Raw genomic sequence first — 19,412 nt, 5'->3', positions numbered from 1 at the left:
GAGAGCAGGATTACAACTCCATTCCCTCTGACTGCTAGGCTGTATTCCCTGTGCTGGTCTAGCTTGTTCCAGCATTTCATCTGCCTCAACTGGATGAGCTAGTGGAGTTGGGAGTAGCATCTTCAACTTCATGTCTGGGACCTGGATCAGAACATATGTGCTCCCACCAGTGCAGATGACTTACGCTCCAAGGTTACAGTTTCCAGCAGAAGGAACTCTTGCTGCACCAGGATCACACTCTGCTGCTTACAGTAGGTGCAGCTTGATCCTGCAGGTTGTTATGAGAAATTTTCAGGGGCCAAGAGCCACACATTCCACATACCTTGGAGAGCTAAGGGATAAAAAAGCTCCGAAGGCAGGTATGATAACAATTCTGCTTCACTTCAGGATCGGTCTTGGGCATGCAAATGAATCCCATGTGAAAAAGCAATGTTGGTCTCAGAAGCTCCTGGCATTTTGTTTCCTCCGACATTCAAGGTACCTGACAACCTGCATGAACCGTCAAGTTGTGCTGCACATGATGCGACTCTGGCATCGCAGCTGGGCTGTGTGATATTCATAGACTGGGCCAAGGTAATTTTATAAAGATTGAAGCAAGAAGGTGTCTCCAGTGAATGATCCGGTCACCTTAAATGAACAAATGATTTGGACATTGCTGATGATTTATGCTTTTATGCAAAGGCAGTATTTTTATTGCAGATATTCTGCTTAAGTAATTAATTGTCTTGCAGGGGGGCACAGCCTTCCAAGTAGCAAACTTGTCACTTCAGCCTGTTCAATGCCAGTTACTTCATTAAAAAAAAAGAAAACACTGCCAGGAATGGTCTGTTGCTTTCTACAGCGTGCTGTAGCAGATGAATTATTGTTGAGCAGCTACACCCATACCACAAGTATCACATTCATACCCTTCTACCCCTTCCCCTGGCTGCCAATGCAAGGTAGACTAGATTAGTTAATAACATCTCTCCTCCTTAATGATGGAATACTTGGAAAACTCTTATTGATCCTACAGAACATAATTCATGACCTAATTACAGTGATAAAACTGCAGGATTATCATCTTGCCAGCTATTAACTTCTAGCACTGATCTGAGTTAATTAGAAAAGAGATAGGTGATTTCTACATTCTTGATTTGCCACATAACAGCAAGATGAATGAGGAAGGCTGTTAAAGGTATGCTGAGCAATTTCTAGCCCTCAATCTACTCTCAACTCTTAACCTACTACTGATCCTGCCCAGGAAATACCAGACACATTTAACACTTTAGCTTCATTTCTTCAGCCATTTGAGTCATTTGCTCAGTGGGACAACTGTGTTCGATACTACCAGTTTTGCACAGGTTCAAATGTGGAGCATGGACCTCCTTTTCTTCATCTGTCTTTTACAGAATTGAGGAGGTTGATCTAGGTTCTTGTTTTGGGCTAAGTCTTCAGTCACTCTCAGTTTGGACAGGGGAGAAAAAAAAAAAGATCCTTGATTTCCAGAGTTAAACTCAGCCTCCCCTTAACTGCAATGATGGGTTGTAGCTGAGCAAAGAAAGAAAAACCTCTTTCCTCACCAGTCCTTCACTGTGGGTTTCATGAAAAGGATGTAGCCCCACCTAAGAACCAAGCTTTGATTCCCTTCATGGCTGCTCAGAGTACTGCCTGTTTGGGTCACACAATAAATCTAGAAGATGAGAAACTAGGAGTTTTCTACCCTACTCAGGGCTCATCTACACAGGAAGCTAGTCAGCAAAATAGGATGTGCATTTATAGTGTGTTACCTATGCCACATGAATTTCCTGCATGTCCACTGTAATGCGCAGTGTCTTAGTTTGACTTCCTAACTGAAGTAAGCTCCCGTGCACAGACGCAATCTTACTGCTCATTAGAAATGCTCACACGAGTTATGACATAGCTACTGTGATGAACGCTGTCTTCCCTACATAGGTAATCTGTTTGGTTATAGTGTTATGACTGTTATCCTCAAGATGAGGGTGTAATTTCTTGGCCTTCTGCCACCCAGACAAGTCTTTAGCAGTTGAGACTATAAATGTTAAAACAATGGGCTGGTCAAGGGAAAACAGCTTTGAAGTTGGGCAAGAGTGACCAAACTGAGATTTCTAGTAATACCAGGAATTTAAGTTGCTACAGTCATATGACTGTAGCAAGAAAGTCCAACAGTGGGCAGAAGCCAGCAAGTATTAAGGGTTAGTGTGGTGTGGAGCAGACCTTATTTTCTCACATTACAGCGTGAGTTCAACAAACCACACCAACCTCTCACTTTAGATGCAGATACCAAAGAAACCTCCCCTTGGTGAGAATTAAGACAGTTAATCCTGTGGGTACCACTGCTGCTGAGGTTGCTGCTGACTTGCCCTGAAGCAGGCTGCCAATGCACACACACTACGCAAAATTACTCAGCGTAACAGGGCTATGAGGTAAGCATGAGTCCACATCAGTGAACCTGGTACGTCTCTGATGTAAGGCACCAGGCCAAGTGCTCTCAATTTCACCTTGCCATCAAAAATGTGCAGCTATCCCCATGCAATCCAGCTTTTGTCAAGTGCATGACTGCTTTAAGGTTAATATTACACAAGAGGAGAAACACTAATGCAGTCTTATAGCACAGCTGGCACTGACAAAGCAGGAAAGCTCACCCCATGTAAGTGCACACTCTACTTAATCATTCAGATCCTGGCTGACACCAAGAAACTTCAAGCTGTGAGAGATATCTGTTGTAGAAGACTCTTAATATAAAAGAATTTAGAAGCTTGCAATAAAAGCTGATGGGAATCGAACAGTTTGCACATAAGGAATCTTCCATATCTTCAAAAGTATTTAATTCATGGGCAAACGAGGCTCAAAATATCTTTGTGAGATATTATCTCCCGTTACTTTGCTACCACCCAGTTTAAATGCTGGCACAGAGTTCTCACGCTGTTTGTTCCAGACCACATAGAGTTCCCCACTTCTGCACCCGTATTCTGAATGATGAGACTATACTGCCCAGCAACGCACTGCCAGTAATACACACGTGAAAGGGAAGCATGAGAGGTTAGCAACATCTCTGAACCTTTAAGGTACTGGGTTTCCCGGAAGAGAAAGCAATGAGTTAGAAATGGAAAAAGAAAAGTTTACTTCTACTTAAAAAGTTGCTGAACTGGGAAGCACTTTGTTATGCGACTTTCTGCAGTATTTCCGCTGTTACAAGGGTAGCCTAATCACAAATGCTATGGGTGATTTGTTCCCAGCAAGAGAGCATTTGATGACCTGTAAGTCATCAGAAGGAGGTTTTCATATTCTGTGAGCTATTGTGTTGGACGGTCCATGACGAATCAGTTTCCTGCATTCATTTGTCTCAGTCTCTGCCATGACATCCTCTCTAAAATTTTACTGCTTTATTGCTTACAGACACCTCCTCCCCACACTGTTCCTGCTGGTAAAGGCAGTTTACCATCTCTCTGAGGTTTTAATGAGAAACTTGTCAGCTGACTGCGGGAACTTAAAGCACTTCCAATGTCTTTGCGGAAAATGCATCACCTTGTTAAGAAAAAAGCATGAAGAGGCCTCAGAGAATCATACAATTTTGCTGTTCAGAAAGAAATCTCTAGTCAGGAAACTACCACTACATAAAGGCATGTGCACTCAAATCATTGGATCAAAATTCAGTAAATATTACTAATTCCTTTGGTAAAGCATTAACCATAAGAAAAAACAAATGAGAGAATGAGATCTAAGAGGAGAGAAAGAAAAAGTACCATCTTACTTGTAGCAATTCGTCTAGCTTTTCTCTTTTTTTTTAAAACAAGAAAAACAAGAAAACTCAGCTCCTGAGAGAAGTGGGTTGATAAGGTGACCCACTATTATTTTACAAGCAAATGCACGAAACTGAATTCAAAGAAACACCAAGTGAGTAAGAAACCTAAGATACTATCTCTGAAGTAAATGTGCAATGGGCATAAAAAATTAGCTACAGCTAGATTACAATACTGTCTTAAGGTTAAACATTACTCAAGGTTAAAATTATTCTTGCAATTATATTCTTGACCCAAGTAAGACTGCACAAAAACAATGAAAAAGCCACAGAAGCCACGTAAAGCATGGTCAATCTAAATATGGCACATGAGCCCAATGCGTTTCAGAGCTTTTTTGCTCAGCAGTGACATGTGTTGCTATCTGGACCATCAGGTAAGTCTGACAGAAGTTCCACCCTTCCTAACTATCCAGGAACTGTGCATCACAGTCTAGTGAGCTCACTGCCACATCAGCAAGATGATGGAGAATGTTTCCTAGAACCCAAAACAAAGGTACCAGTGTTAATAGTTACTAAGAAAAGTTTACTTCAAGGCAGGAGGAGCATGAGAACGGGGGGAAAAAAAATCTGATTAACTAAAATACTTTTTCTATGAGCAATTTTCTAAAGGGGAAATTATTTCCATTTTGCTCAAAGCAAAGTCCCAAAGAGGTTACCTGGGACAACTTGGTTTCAGGCACAAAACCTGTTAACTAAGGTCCCAAGTAAGGCTCAACAGGAAAAAAGAAAGGGCATAAAACTCATGTGTGAGTAAAGCTATCTGCATATATCAGATTCAGCTGTGAAATTAAAAAAAGCTATTATTAACATTAAACTAATAATCATTCATATTTGATGCAATTCATTTTCCCAAAAAGCATCTCCAAAAACATCCACTGAAGACTGGCTGAATGTGATACCCATTTTATCCACAGGGAAGCGACGGTAAAAGAAAATGTCTTGCCAGAGATCCCACCCTATCTGCAATGGGACGTCACAGCCTCAGAGCACAGACCACATGGATTCAATCAGTAGGCACCACACATTTACACATATGGTATCAGTGATGAAAAATACACTAGTTTTTGAGAATTACTTTGAATCAAACAAGTACAGAGGAAAGTGCCTATTCAGGAGGAGAGGGGAAACAAATCTCAAAGGAGGAAGAGGGAAACCACAACTGACTGATATTGGTCTTAGCGTTTTACGCTACCTTACACCTGATCACCAGAGAACTGAAAAGGGTCAGAAGCTTTTGATGGGATCTGTGGTCACATGAAAAATATCCACTGTGCTCAACAGAGAAATCCAGTATGCAGCTAATAAAGGATCAAGCAGGTCTGAACTGTTTTCTCTAGCAGAAGTATTTTAGAATCAAGTTTGCCTAGCATACTTCAGTAAATTAAAAAATGAATGACTGAGAATTCAGACTCAATCAAAAGGAATCCAAAACCCATTAGACAACTAACTGACCTGGTGAAATTACAGGCACATTTTTCAAGATAACAGACTAAAGCTGTAAAGAATCATATATGTACATACATTCAAACAAAAGAAAACATGATTTTTACTTACATTTCAGTGGCTATGAATCCGGTGAGCTCAGACAGGAAGAGAAACAGTATGAAGAGACAGCAGCAGACAGAGACTGGAAAAGAGGCAAGGAGAGGAGAAGGTTAGTTTCATATCTCTAACAAAGACAAACTGTTTTCACACAGGCATATTATTCCTCCCATGGATATGCCACCCAGACACACTTGAGAACTAGTACTCTTTAGAGACAATGACCCAGATGGGGCCATCAGAGCAGTGACTTCAATGGCGTGCCAATATTCAACATCCTGCTGGGTATCTTAATTCTCGGGCCACCTCTTCCATCATTTCCACTTCCCCATGGCTCCTGCACTCTCCATCTCCAGCACACAATGTTGGTCTGCCAGCTTTCCCTCCTTCTTGACAAAGCTGCTTGACAATATGACTTCTCTGGAGCCCTTGCTCCAAATGTATTTTTATTACTACTAAAACCTCAAGAAAGGAAAAAGAATCAGCATCTCATTGCTTCAAAAGCATAGAGTCAGCTACACAGTGTTTTGTGGATTAGGAGACATTTTGGTTGTCAAGTTCTAAGGCTACGTGTAAGTCATCTCACAGTCTGCGCTACCCAGCTGGTACAGCAGAGACATGGTGATAATGGACTAGTCTAGCCAATGCCTGATACTTTTCTAATTTCTGCATTTGCTGATATATTTACTCTTCACAGAGGGAAATTTCCCAGTGAAGGAATTGCAAAGTACCTGGATAACAAGTTCCATGTCTTTGCCAACCTAGAGTTAAAAGGAGGTAACCCAAAGTAACTGGCATATTGCTGGCTACTCTTCATCAGGAAACTATTCAAAACATTGTACAGTGACATTCACAAAGCAGTGACAGAGTCATTGACCCACACAGGAGGGGCTGGAAGGAAGGACGGCTGTAAATCCTATTGAGCAGGGATGATTGGAGTAGACAACGATGTGCCAACTCAAGGAGACAGGGCTGCAATGTGTATTTGTATTAAATAAAATACCCAAGTTCACCATGAATCACTATACAAAAGAGTAAACCAGGAAATGGCATGCTATTCCAGGGCTGTGACAACAGGAGTACAATCTGGCTCACCCCTCAATCCCAGCAGAGTTACACTGACCAAGCACTCTTTGGAAATGACCACTTTACCACAGCCATTCATTAGGATTGAGAAATACATAAGAAAAACCCTGTTCTTCAACTTTATTCCACATGACCTACACAGCCTGAGTACCCGCTCCTTCAGGAAGCTCAAGCAACAACTGGCTGGGGAGCAATTTTATCATACAATTGAGCCTGCCCAAACTCCCTTGGTAGACAATGTGGGAGGCAAGGGAAGGAAAGAGGAGGTACTTAAGGCAAATACCAAGACAGACCCTCGAGTGACCTAAAGCCTTGTGCCTCATTCTTCAGATTAGTCAGTTTACAGTTCTGAGGAAGAGAAATACGTTGCTTCCCCTTCCTCATCAGAGTCATTTCAAGGGTGGATTAATTTACTAACCCTCTGAAAAGCACAAGGGATTATAAGAGATGCCAAAAAATCCATTAGCTAGGATGAAGAAAGAAAGAAAAGGGAAAATCAAAGTCAAAGACCAGTAGGAAAATGGGAAGCAAGAGGGGATATTAATTTCTAAAGAGAAACCTCAGATGGTCACACAGTTGCTTCCAAGTCTTGGCTGTCAAGACACAGACAAACACCACTGCTGTAACCCAGCTAAGCCACTGGCACGGTGCACCATGTGGCCTAGGGGAGCAGAAAGGTCTACTTAAAGCACAGCAGCAAATTCTTATGAGAACATATACACCTACGTAAGAGCACAAAAAAGCAACCTAGGCACAAGACTAGTTGATCCAGTGTTTCTTACTGTTAATCACCAAACAGCAGAGACACAAGATCTCTGATCTTTGGCAGTATGCAGTGGAAAGCATTTGACATAGAGACAATCCTTTCTTCTTTAATTGCTTCTCATATTCCTCTCTGCTTGTTACCATCCTGTAAAGGCTTTCCACAGCATCAGCTAGACCTCTCTGCTCTCCAGCACTTCTACGCAAGCCTGGTACTAACTGTAAATTCTCTCCCAGAGTTTTCTCTCTCTCTCTTCCAATTTTTAAACTTACTTCTCTGCCATTTCCATGATCAAATTATCTTCTCCTTTTCCACCATACCAAGTATTTGCTCCCTCAAGTCCATCTTCCAATCTAGCTCTTGCAGTGAAGACTTGTGTCAATACTTACCAAATACAGTGCAGTAAAGCTCCACTAACTTATATGTTAAAAAATCCTGTAAGAATGCCCTGAAACACCTGGCAGGGGCTGACTTTCAAAGCTCCTCAATGCTTTTGCCAGTCTTCAAACTACATAGTCAGTTTTCAACCTGTAAAAGAGATTACTGAGGGCGGACATGAGAGGGGTATATAAAATCATGAGCAGCCTGAAGGAGATGAATGGGGAATAACCACTCACTCTCTCTTCCAGTATGGGAATGGGAGGGAAGGGGGAGGTTAAAAACAAGATAAGGTTCTCCTTTACACAATACCTAACTAAATTCTGAAAATTCTTGACTATGGATGTTGGGGATGCTTTAAAAAAAAAAAGTCTGTAAGATTTCAAAAAGGAATCAGATATGCCCTGAAGAAGAAATCCATTGAGGGCTATTAAACACAAAGGAACCATCTCTAGCTCAAGAAGTTCAGAACTGCCAACTGACCAAAGCCTGGCGATGTGTTCAACCTGACCTCACACTCTTTCTCAGGCATCTGCTGCTGAGCACTGCTGGCAAGAGGATACTAGGCTACATGGACATTTGCACTGACCTAGCTAGCATGGCTGCTCTTGTGTTGCACTCTTCTTGTACACACATATTTTCAGGGCGGGGGGTGCCTTTGGCATGAGACTTATGTGAAGGTCTTATGTGTTAAACTGTCTCTTGAGTCCATGTTTTTTCAGACACGGAACGTGAGCTCCTCTCCTTAGTGTGGAGCTGCAGGCATATACGATGTTCCCAGCATAAGAATTTGTGCACATAGTACTTCAGCAACTTATTTCATAGTGAAGGCCTTTACTTGGTTCCACGCAAATGCAAATGCAGTTCCTGCCACCCACATTTGACAACGTATTATATTTGGGAAAGTAGATTAAAGGCTAGGATCAGACAGAATAAAACAATTCATGCATAAAGCTTAGCTTAACTGCAAAAGCACTGCGATGTTCCCACAGAGCTTGAAGGACCATCTAAAACAGGTTTCTTAAAACACTATTATGATAATATGATCAATATATCAAACGTTGTCAGATACATTGGAACACACTGCTGTTGGCTAACCAGTAATCCCAAAAGGATGGGAAACTCTCCCGAGGTTTTTCTTCCTACACCAGTTTTGATAACCTAACCTTTTTGTACATATCCCTTCTGATACATATCCCATCTACGTACATTTCTGACTCTTCCTCCCCACCCCACAAGAAATGAAAAAAACGCAGTGTTTAATGCATCATGCAGACTGAGAACGTGGATCCATGTCTATATTAAGGCATAAAATTAATAGTATTTATTGTTCAATGGAGCAAACGGCTATGAAGTGCAAGGAACGGGTCTTGTTACAGATGCCATGTGAATCATAACTTTGATATTTCCTGATGTGTATTTAAAACTCCAGCCTCCAAACAGCATAGAGTATTTCTGGATAACATTACCATGTGTGCATACAATATGTGCATCCAAACTATGCATCCACGCTGACTGTTAAATAGCAGAATTGCTACAGCAGCTGTCTGAGTTGTAGACCCCTCTCTCAAGAAGTCAGACTGCTCCTGTCCAGCCAGATGCCAACTGTCAGCCAGCCAGGGCATGTGCTGCTGCTGCCTGCATACCCAAACATGGCCAAGTTGTCACCACGTTAGTCAGGTCTGTTACAGCGGCCATGTACTGGCATCACAGACACCCTACACAGCGGTGGGAAGGCCTGCAAAGACTGGCGCAAGCATCTGGTGCAAGAGGGACAGCAATGGCATGACTGGCTGAGTGGCACAGGGACCACAATGCTGCCTGAAAGAAGAGATTTTTACTGAGAAAAAGGAATGAGTAACTTCTGCATACTTTTCAGAGAAGTCCACAGCAGTGGGTATGTTGTTCTACACAAACCTCACTCCAGTACACAGCAAAGGACTGGTTTTGGTTCCTTCATTCCTATTAATTTTTAGCAGCTGGAAGGGTCACTAACACACATCTGAAATATTTTGTATGCCATGTTCACTGCAACTTTTGAAATTACAAAACCATACATAAAAGAAAGCCTCGATAACCCTCCAGATGGCTTCTGAACTTGCTTGTGTTCGAGATCACCTGCTCTTCTCCACCAAAACACCCTAACTCACGCTGTCCCTGTGCTGCTTTCCCAGAGGAGTTGACTGCTTTAGTTGTGGTGGTCAGAAGCAGAGCTGGTACTTTCCATCTATTTTCTTCTGTAATCTGATCTTCCTTCTTCCCTAATAAACCTCAAAATTTTCAAAAAAAGGGCTTTTTACAATCCAAAAGCAACTGTAGGAATCCTGCAGTAAATCCATTCCTATTTCAGAAACCCTTCAACACCAGAAATGATGCTGAACTAAAGCTTCATCAGAAATCATGTGGGAAGGGCCTAAATTAATAGTCGGCTACTACGGGCTATTTTATATCTGCTCTGTAAAACCTGGAGTACTTCAAGAAAGCCAAAATACAGTTGTAGCCATAGTCATTTCACATATTTACTAGACCCTAAAAGATTTTTTTGAGAAGCAGAACCTTCCTCTGCCCTCAAGGCCCCCAATGTTATTACAAGCTGACTTGCCTAAAGCATTTATCACGAAATCATGCAACCTTCCCAGGCTTCGAGCTGGCATGGTAATGGGCTTGTCTCATTCATGGCCTCCTACAGCACACAAGATTATTGGCTTTCAAATTACAAGTCACAGGCTTGGTCAGACAGAAAGTCCATTAGGAAAGCTGCACACAAAATCCTCACATGCAAAGCCACCAGCTTGTTGGCTGCCTGAGTGGTTCAAAAGCTTCTATCAGCCTGTCTAAAAATGCTCTGACAAAAAGAAGGAGAACCAGTTAGAGAAGAAAATCAAAGCCTGAGAAGCTGCAAATAACAATAGAGAGAAATAAGTCAGCTAATAATTTTAAGTAAGAGTCACAGCCTTCAAGCCTTCCCACAACAGACTTATCAGTTGAGCTGTTTACTGCAGATCAGAAAGCCTAACACTGGATGGCCTTTGATGGTTTTTTTGTTTCTAAAACATACTCTTTTGCAGGTGATTCATAACAAGACAAATTCTCAAAGGGAGCCCAGTTGTAGTGTGGGAACTCTTAGTTTCCAAAACAGAAGAAAAGGCAGGATCACTAACAAGTTCAAAGTGTTCTTTCAAAACACTAAATCTCATATGCCTCTAAATTAGAAAACAGTTTAATTCAAGCCCTTTGTTCACAGTTTCAGCAGATCTAAAAGGGAGTCAACATACAAGTAATTCAGCGGTCAGGAGAACACGGAGGACAAGGACTCTCTGACAGTAAATATTTAGAGTAATGCGCTATCTTCACAGAAGCACAGAATAGTTGAGGCTGGCAGGCACCTCTGGAGATCATCCCATCCAACTCCTCTGCTCAAAGCAGGGTCAGCTAAAGCAGGTTGTACAAGGCCAGGTCTAGTTGTTCTGAGTATCTCCAAGGATGGAGACTCCACACCACCCTGGGCAACCTGTTCCAGTCTTCGACCACCCTCACAGTAAGGAGCAAGGAGTTTCTTTAGCTCACAAAGGGCTTTCCTTTGTGTCCATTGATTCACTGCTACTGACTCAGTTCTATTTGATGCCTGCTGTCACCAAGGGATATGACATCATTCACGTCAGCAATGACATACAAGGCTACTGACCCATCTACAAGAACGGATGAATGGAGCACAGCTACATGATCAAAGGAAGTCACTGTTCAATGGAACAGGAAAGCTGAATTAGGCGCCTAATTACAGGCCTGGCAGGATCAACCTGATCAATGTTTACCGCTCCACACAGTGCGCTCATGGCATATAATTGTGTGAAATTGCATTACTCAGCCTACAGCCTCCCTCAGGAGGAGGAAGGAAGGAAAAGGGGCCCAAGGCAAGAGATTTATATCAGACAAAGTCTATGTATTGATACACGGGAGTGAGAGTGGATCGCTGTCGGTGGTTTCTGACCAAGCAGTTTTTCTTTTTTAAAAGCATGACAAATAACAACAAAATAAGATTTCTGCTCATTGGTCCCACCTACAACATCAGATGAATCCCCTCAGTACATTGGGAGAGAAATATGTGTTTCTCAAATCATCTTCACCACTGGCCACCACATATTGCCACCCATGCTGCTCCTTGCTGATCCAGAACCTGGATTCCCTGTTTGCAGCCGCTGGGTTCCTCAAGCCCTTCAGCAAGCAAACATCTGGGTATGCTAACTGTGAATGCAACTGTTACCAGCTGGTTTTCACACCAGCTGAGGGGATGCCCATCAGAGAGAGGTAAAAAAATCTGCAGTCATCCCCCCCACCAGCGTTTGGAGCAGACTCACAGCTTCTGTTCATGGGAAGACACTAGTAAAAAGCTGTCTAGCTACTTCAGTAGCTAGCAAAGCGGGTATTTCAGTGCTAGCTTTTAGGAGCTCCCTTTCTTGACAATGTATCTTTACTACTTTTTGCTGTTGAGATTCTGAATCCATGCAAACTACTCTGCCGTTTAGTATGACCTGACAGATAGGGCAAGATGAGCTGTCTCAGCAGCAAAGGATATCTTTTCCAGTGTTCAATATCCCTTTAAAAAATTCCCTGGAGAGAGAGAAGCCAAACAATCTTTAATTTTAGACCAGGGGTATGCAAGGACATCAGAAAGAAGTGTTACTTACTAATAGCCCCTGTGTAGGTTGGCTGTGTAAGGTCTTTTGGCACCTTCCTGTAGATGTCAAACCTGAAAGAGGAAAAGCAACAGCCATAAAACAGGTGGAACATTTCAATACATTTCATGTCCCCACAGGGATGAATGATGCTGAAGTTTTTTCCATCCAGCTTTCCAACAACATTTTTTCAGTTCGCAGAAGGATATGAGAAGGAAAAAAACCCAAACAAAAAAAATCCTTTTTCTTTCGTACAGTTACGTAACTGTGCTCCTTCTTGGCTCCAATTTCCAAAGTACTTCACCTCCCTCCGCCTTGCTGTCATGGATCTGTGCAATCTGAACTGTGAGAGGTGCCAGAGAAGAAGTCACGCTAGAGAAGTTTATAGACCACCGTAAAAGGAAAAGGATAGTCTACAGACTCCTGAATAAAGACGCCTGGCAAAAAAAGAGTGAGATACAACCTATATTGTCCCTTCTATTTTTATATCCTGTGACAACCAGAAATTGAGAATATCAAAGTCAGAATCAAGGTGTTCAGACAAGAAACCTAGCCTTGGACACTGGATACACAACAGAAATTAACCCAAGAAGTTTGTTACTCCCCCAGCAAAATCCAGTTTAATATTAGACCGTTGTTTTGATTCAGTCATATCTTTTAATATCCATATGGCTCAGCTTTGCTATTTTAAACTCTCCATGGTTAAACTTTCACTGCCCTTATGATGTTAGCTGTATTATTTCCTACAGCCTCGTGTTCCTGCACGTCCAGCCGCAATGCAGCTCTGACATCAGTTTTTCCGCCACTCAATAAAAATTAATTAATGCATTAAAAACACACACACACCCTAAAGAAGGAAGTGACTGGTTCTCCCCCCAAATAGACTTTTTTTTGGATATACCACAATCGGGTGAGTTTTGATGCTTTTTCCAGCCCTGGAGAGGCATGAGAGACACCAGCTTCCAAATTCCTATTCTATACTGCACAAAGATGAAACACCCCCATGTTTATTCAGTAGTTCCTACTAAACCAAATATTATACTGAGAGTTTAAAAATTAGATCAGCTTTCTTTTCTTCACTCTTCATCTGCTGAGATCACTTACAACTTGGAGGCACTCTGAGCGAACAAAACAGCACTTGCCTTGCATGAGATTAACAGGACATTGTTGCTGTGTTTCATTCAGGAGTTGAAGCTGGAGGAAGGAAAGGAGAGCAGGTATAAAGATAGTTCACTTGCCCAGCTCAGGTCCTGAACAAGCTATGTAATCACTTAACCGTTCTGACAACCCACTGCAATACACTTGACAGAGCATGCTGCACAGGATACACACAGAGCTGTATTTTTTTGACTCTATTCCCTGCCATCTCCTAAATAGATTAGTAATATTCCTGTATCAAACAGTCCATTTATGGCTCTCCAGCTGCCCTGAGAACATCTGGAAAGTGCTGTTTACATTCTTTCCACATACACCAAAGCAACAGCAACAGTGGATGGTAAAGCAACCCAGAGTAGCTGATGACATCGTGATCTCACAGGCAGAGGAAGTAGCTGATCGTTCCTACTCATAGCCCGTTAAACGCTGAAAGCTGGCGTCGTCTCGCCAAAGTCACAATAATAGATCAGCAAGGCTAAAAAAGCTGAGGGAGAAAGAAAACGAGAGAGCGCACATGAACACGCAAGAGCTGCTGAGTGTGAGTGAACAATTAGAAATAGGAAATAGCTCTATGTTGGATTCAGTAAAAACAGCAGCATGTGGATACTATAAAAGGAAGTTTCTTCTTACAATGAGAAATATTTACTAGTTTTAAAATGATGACCCATCACAGGACTAAAAATAAAAATTAAAAAATCTAGCTTTTAAAATAACTCAGTGGAAAGCTGATGTCATGGCAGGGTTCTCTCCTCTCAGACTGCCATTTTAATCACACCCAAACACCACAAATTAAGTTTTACATGGTGTAAGTAAGCTAGGATTAGGCGAAGATGCTACAGAAAGCAATCAGTGGCTCCCAGCCACATCTATTGCTTGGCTCTCTGTGCTATTCTGCTTCCCATCTCTTCTACCACAATGTTACATTCCCTCCCTCTTCTACTACCATGACACACATCTAAAAAGGGCTTTAAGCAAGTCTCTGGATCTGATTTGCCTGAAGTTTTGAGAACTCTTGGGTCTATACTTCCAGGCTCAAGCCTCCCTGCCAGCACAGTACAGCACATTCACAACAGCTGTCACATGAGGCCCTTAAAGCACTTTAAGTATCACTTAATATAGGAGCACAGCAAGCGTACACAGCTTGCTAGGCAAAGAACATCAGGCAAACAGCATCCCGGCCTTGAACTTCTAGTCCAGAGGCACATACAAGAGTACAGAACAACCCAGGAGGACTGCATAAAGCTTTAACAGCTTTGCTTTGTAGAATTAACATATTTTTAGACAAGGACAAACACTAAGGAATAACAGAATCAACAGTGGACAATGTATGCAAAAGAGGCAATGAGAGCAGACCGATGGTAGGGGGGAAAGGAGGAAAGCTCAGCTGAGATCTTATGGATGAACGCAGAAGCTTGAAGGATGACATCCAGAACCTGACTCAAGCAGCAGAAGGGAAGGCAAGCAGGGGAGGTGTATTTAAGCCAGCGGCAGGATACTGAAATGATTAAAACAATTAACAGCAAGGGATGCAAAGAGACAGGTTTGGAATAAGAGACAAACACTGCTGGCTAGCTTTTGCTCACTGACACGTGATACTAGTAAGTCCAACAGACTACCAAATCAAAAGAAAAAGGACTGGGTGTGTGCATGTGTCCTGGGAGAACATTCATCTTCCTGGAGAATACATGCTCTGGATTAGGAGGGTTTATATTTGGTAAAAGAATAATACTCTTCAGGGTACCAGGCATCTTACCATAAAGCATTTGATACTGGCCACAGCTTGAGAAAGTACAATTTATTTAGTCTGATCCAGGATGGTGAAAAAAGTAGTTGGGTTTACAGAGTCAGAGAAGGGCAAGTTGGAAGCCAAAAGGTATAGCAAGACATCAAACTTTGAAGAGAACGATGGAGATGCTGGCATGACCAGGGAACAGAGCTATCTTATTAACTCTGATTTAAACTCTGAGTTAAAAGAAGATAAAAATTGCAGAGGATTCAATGACAGCTTGAAAAGTGCGTTTGTGAGACACAAGAGATAAGAGATCCCAGCAACAATGGGACTGGGAGAATGCAGAACCGCCCACTGTAGGAGATCAGGTTTGACAATATCTAAGGAATCTGAAGGTGCACAAGTCCATGGGACCTGATGGGATGCATCCGCGGGTCTTGAGGGAACTGGCGGATGAAGTAGCCAGGCCACTTGCCATAATATTTGAGAAGTCCTGGCAGTCTGGTGAAGTTCCCGCCGACTGGAAGAGGGGGAACATAACCCCCATTTTTAAGAAGGGTCAAAAGGAAGACCCAGAGAACTACAGGCCAGTCAGTCTCACCTCTGTGCCTGGCAAGATTATAGAGCAGACCCTCCTGGAGACTATGCTCAGGCACATGGAAAATAAGGAGGTGACTGGTGACAGCCAACAGGGCTTCACTAAGGGCAAATCGTGCCTGACAAACTTGGTGGCCTTCTATGATGGGGTTACGGCGTCGGTGGATAAGGGAAGGGCAACTGACATCATCTACCTGTACTCGCGCAAGGCATTTGACACTGTCGGGCACGACATCCTTGTCTCTAAATTGGAGAGACGTGGATTCAATGGATGGACCACTCGGCGGATAAGAAATTGGCTGGATGGTTGCGCTCAAAGAGTTGTGGTCAACGGCTCAATGTCCAAGTGGAGAATGGTGATGAGTGGTGCTCCTCAGGGGTCGGTACTGGGACCGGCACTGTTCAACTTCTTTGTCAGCGACATGGACAATGGGATCGAGTGCACCCTCAGCAAGTTTGCTGGCAACACCAAGCTGTGTGGTGTGGTTGACACGCTGGAGGGAAGGGATGCCATCCAGAGGGACCTTGACAGGCTGGAGAGGTGGGCCCATGCGAACCGCATGAAGTTTAACAAGGCCAAGTGCAAGGTCCTGCACGTGGGTCAGCGCAATCCCAAGCACGACTATAGGCTGGGCGAGGAATGGATTGAAAGCAGCCCCGAGGAGAAGGACTTGGGGGTATTGATTGATGAGAAGCTCAACATGAGCAGGCAGTGTGCACTTGCAGCCCAGAAAGCCAACCGTGTCCCGGGCTGCATCAAAAGAGGTGTGACCAGCAGGTCGAGGGAGGTGATCCTGCCCCTCTACTCCGCTCTTGTGACACTCCCACCTCGAGTACTGCGTCCAGCTCTGGGGGCCCCAGTACAAGAAAAAACATGGAGCTGTTGGAGCGAGTCCAGAGGAGGGCCACGAAGCTGATAGGAGGGATGGAGCACCTCTCCTATGGAGACAGGCTGAAAGAGTTGGGATTGTTCAGCGTGGAGAAAAGGCAGCTCTGGGGAGATCTAATTGCGGCTTACCAGTACCTGAAGGGGCCTACAGGAAAGATGGTGAGGGACTGGTTATCAGGGAGGGTAGTGACAGGACAAGGGGTAATGGGTTTAAGCTGAAGGAGGGTCGATTTAGATTAGATGTTAGAAAGAAATTCTTTACTGTTAGAGTGGTGAGGCACTGGAACACAGGCTGCCCAGAGAAGTTGTGGATGCCCCGTCCCTGGAAGTGTTTAAGACCAGGTTGGATGAGGCTTTGGGCAACGCGGTCTAGTAGAGGATGTCCCTGCCCACAGCAGGGGGGTTGGAACTAGATGATCTTTAAGGTCCCTTCCAACCCAAACCATTCTATGATTCTATGAACAAGTAGAGGGTGGAGCCCCAAAAAAAGCCTCATTAACTACATATAATTCTAATAAATAAGTAAATCAAGAAAACTTATCAAACAAATCTGTGAAGTTGACAAGAGATATTGTAACAGGAGACCCTAAGACCCAAGAAATCAGAGATTTGTGAAAGCCATAGCTCCTCTCAGACCTAAGGGTTAAAAATCTGACTGACTTCTAGCCTCCAGCAGACAAACCCCTCTCCTTTTGCCACTCTTGCCTAGTCACAGAGCTCCAAGCAATCTCAGGGGATCACTTACACTGTCTTGGGAAGAGAAAAGAATGAGGATTAGACACCACAGATGATTTGTAATGTATGAGGGAGGAGGCCATGGAGTTGTACGCATGGTAAAAGGGAACAGGTTTTACTTGCCCTCAGGTCAGATGTTCCTGCAAGCACCTAGAGTAAAAATTCCAGTAAGCCTCCAGGTTCCTGAGGCATTGGTCACCTGGATGAGTATTTGTACCCTGGGAACAGAGACAAATCTTGTGCTTTATATATTGCAAAAGCTGCCTTACAGATTTCTGATACTGGCACATTCAAAGCAGTGGAAGATATTACTAACACTGGAGGAAGACTGGATGTTCAGAAAGGTTATACCAGCCAGCTCACAACACAGCAAGACACACTGTACTGCACTGTGAATATCCGCTTTGATAGTCTGGTAGTCATATCCGAAATGACCATGAGAAACCAGGGTGTAGATTTACAGCATTTTCACCACCTCGCAGTAACTGCAAAGTGAACTCTCTTAACCTGCAGTACTCTGCAGCAGTTTACCCCCCTTTCACGCAGGGATACATTACTTTACGCTTACAAAGCATGCACACATACAGTTTCCACAGGACAGCCAGCATGTTATTTATATATATAGCTTTTGGCAACTATGTTCCGGCAAGGCGATGTTAGTATCTTTGTGTCAATCAACCCACATAGTTGCAGAGTGGAAACAACAAACTTTTTGCTAGGAAAGCTCTTCCTCCAGGTCATACGTATGCTCATAATGGGAAGGCTGGACCTTGCAATACCAGAATACAAGGCTAAAGATAGAACTAGGCTGTCATCAGTAGAACAAAGGAATTTCCTGACACATCTAGTGTAGCTATTGTCTTTTCTTTCAATGGAGAACATGGTTGCAGACAAAGAAATAAAAAGAGAGCTGTTTGGCAATGTCAGAGTTTCACAGGAACCAACATTCATAACTAACATAAGGGAATGCTACAATACTTTTTTCTCAATCCAGCGCTGAAAGGACATAACAAAAAACTTTCTCACCTCCCTGGCGGGAACATCAACAAACTGGTAAAATAGCATTATAAAGAAGAGCAGCAGAAGGTTCCTTCCTAAATAGGTTCAGAGAATTCACAAACCTTAGCATGATTAAGCCGGGTCTGAGGCAGAACTCCTGCTGTCTGATGGACAGGTGTGCAACAGTCCTTTCAGAAACACAGGAATTTCATGTTTGGTCTCATCTTATTGCAGTTGCACAAGTGGACAGCAAGGTAAAATTGCAGATGGGTGCACCTCCAATGGAGCCAAACAAAAGATTGGCACATTTCAAGTGCCAGTAAGGATTAGGACTTCAAAAGCTGTATCTAGAGTAATATGGGCTGTTGCTATTCAAAAATCTTCTCTTCAGACAGAAGCGTATGCTCTTCACGTTCACTTCTCAGGATCTCCTAGAGCCACAGAAAGCACCAAAGCGTTTAACAAGTCAGAGCCAGACGCAGCAGTACTCATCTGAGGGGGGACAGCACAATCAATCATGGCCAAGGCTGGCTATGCAGACACAATGGTAGGTCAAACCCAAGAGAAGTAATCAAGTTGACATCATCAGCCCTGAGGCAACTCCTGACTTTTCTTTCAAATCTATCTGATTGACAGCGTGAGATGGGCGACAGAGAGGGCAGAAGATGTCTACCCAAACACTGCGTTTTTCTTCTAGGGTAGATAGTTCAAATGCCTGCCCTGAGAACGGGGATGAGCTCACTCCCTCAGCAGGAGCTGCTATGGGCAGGGTTTCCTGCCAGGGCGTGCTTTATATACACCTGAACAGTTTCAAGTCTGGATCTGAAATATTTCAGGAAATGAGCTAATAAATACATTATTTCACTGAATATTACCACCTCCTCAAACAAAAAAATCCTCTCTGACATCTTTGGAGTCTAAAAAGAACTTCAGTAAAATACTATCGTAACATCTCTGTAAGATGATGTTAACGGTCATGAGCAAGACGCAAAGAACTTGAGGCAATAAAAAACCCCTAATACTTGTAAGTATAACTAACTAGGTGGTGGTTAAATTTGAATGTCTTG

At 43.1% G+C, this 19,412-nt stretch overlaps 1 protein-coding gene across 2 annotated transcripts in view; it reads right to left on the bottom strand.

Moving 5' to 3' along the window:
• Positions 1-19,412, bottom strand: part of ERGIC1 (endoplasmic reticulum-golgi intermediate compartment 1) — a 60,759-nt gene that overhangs the window by 24,245 nt on the left and 17,102 nt on the right. The window contains exons 1-3 of one of the 2 annotated variants that reach the window (XM_075766730.1): positions 12,508-12,581; positions 12,254-12,315; positions 5,354-5,426 (exon numbers count right to left, since the gene is read on the bottom strand). In XM_075766730.1, the coding sequence (XP_075622845.1) occupies positions 5,354-5,426; positions 12,254-12,315; positions 12,508-12,566 (194 nt within the window). In that variant the 5' untranslated portion in view covers positions 12,567-12,581. Of the gene's footprint in view, positions 1-5,353; positions 5,427-12,253; positions 12,316-12,507; positions 12,582-19,412 lie in introns of those variants that run through there. The other variant, XM_075766731.1, reaches the window with a different exon arrangement.

The sequence above is a fragment of the Balearica regulorum genome, chromosome 14 (genome assembly GCF_011004875.1).
Source record: "Balearica regulorum gibbericeps isolate bBalReg1 chromosome 14, bBalReg1.pri, whole genome shotgun sequence".
In the NCBI taxonomy this organism is placed as follows: domain Eukaryota; kingdom Metazoa; phylum Chordata; class Aves; order Gruiformes; family Gruidae; genus Balearica; species Balearica regulorum.
Note: the sequence above shows the minus strand (reverse complement) of the source record. Positions and strands in the feature narration are given on the sequence as shown.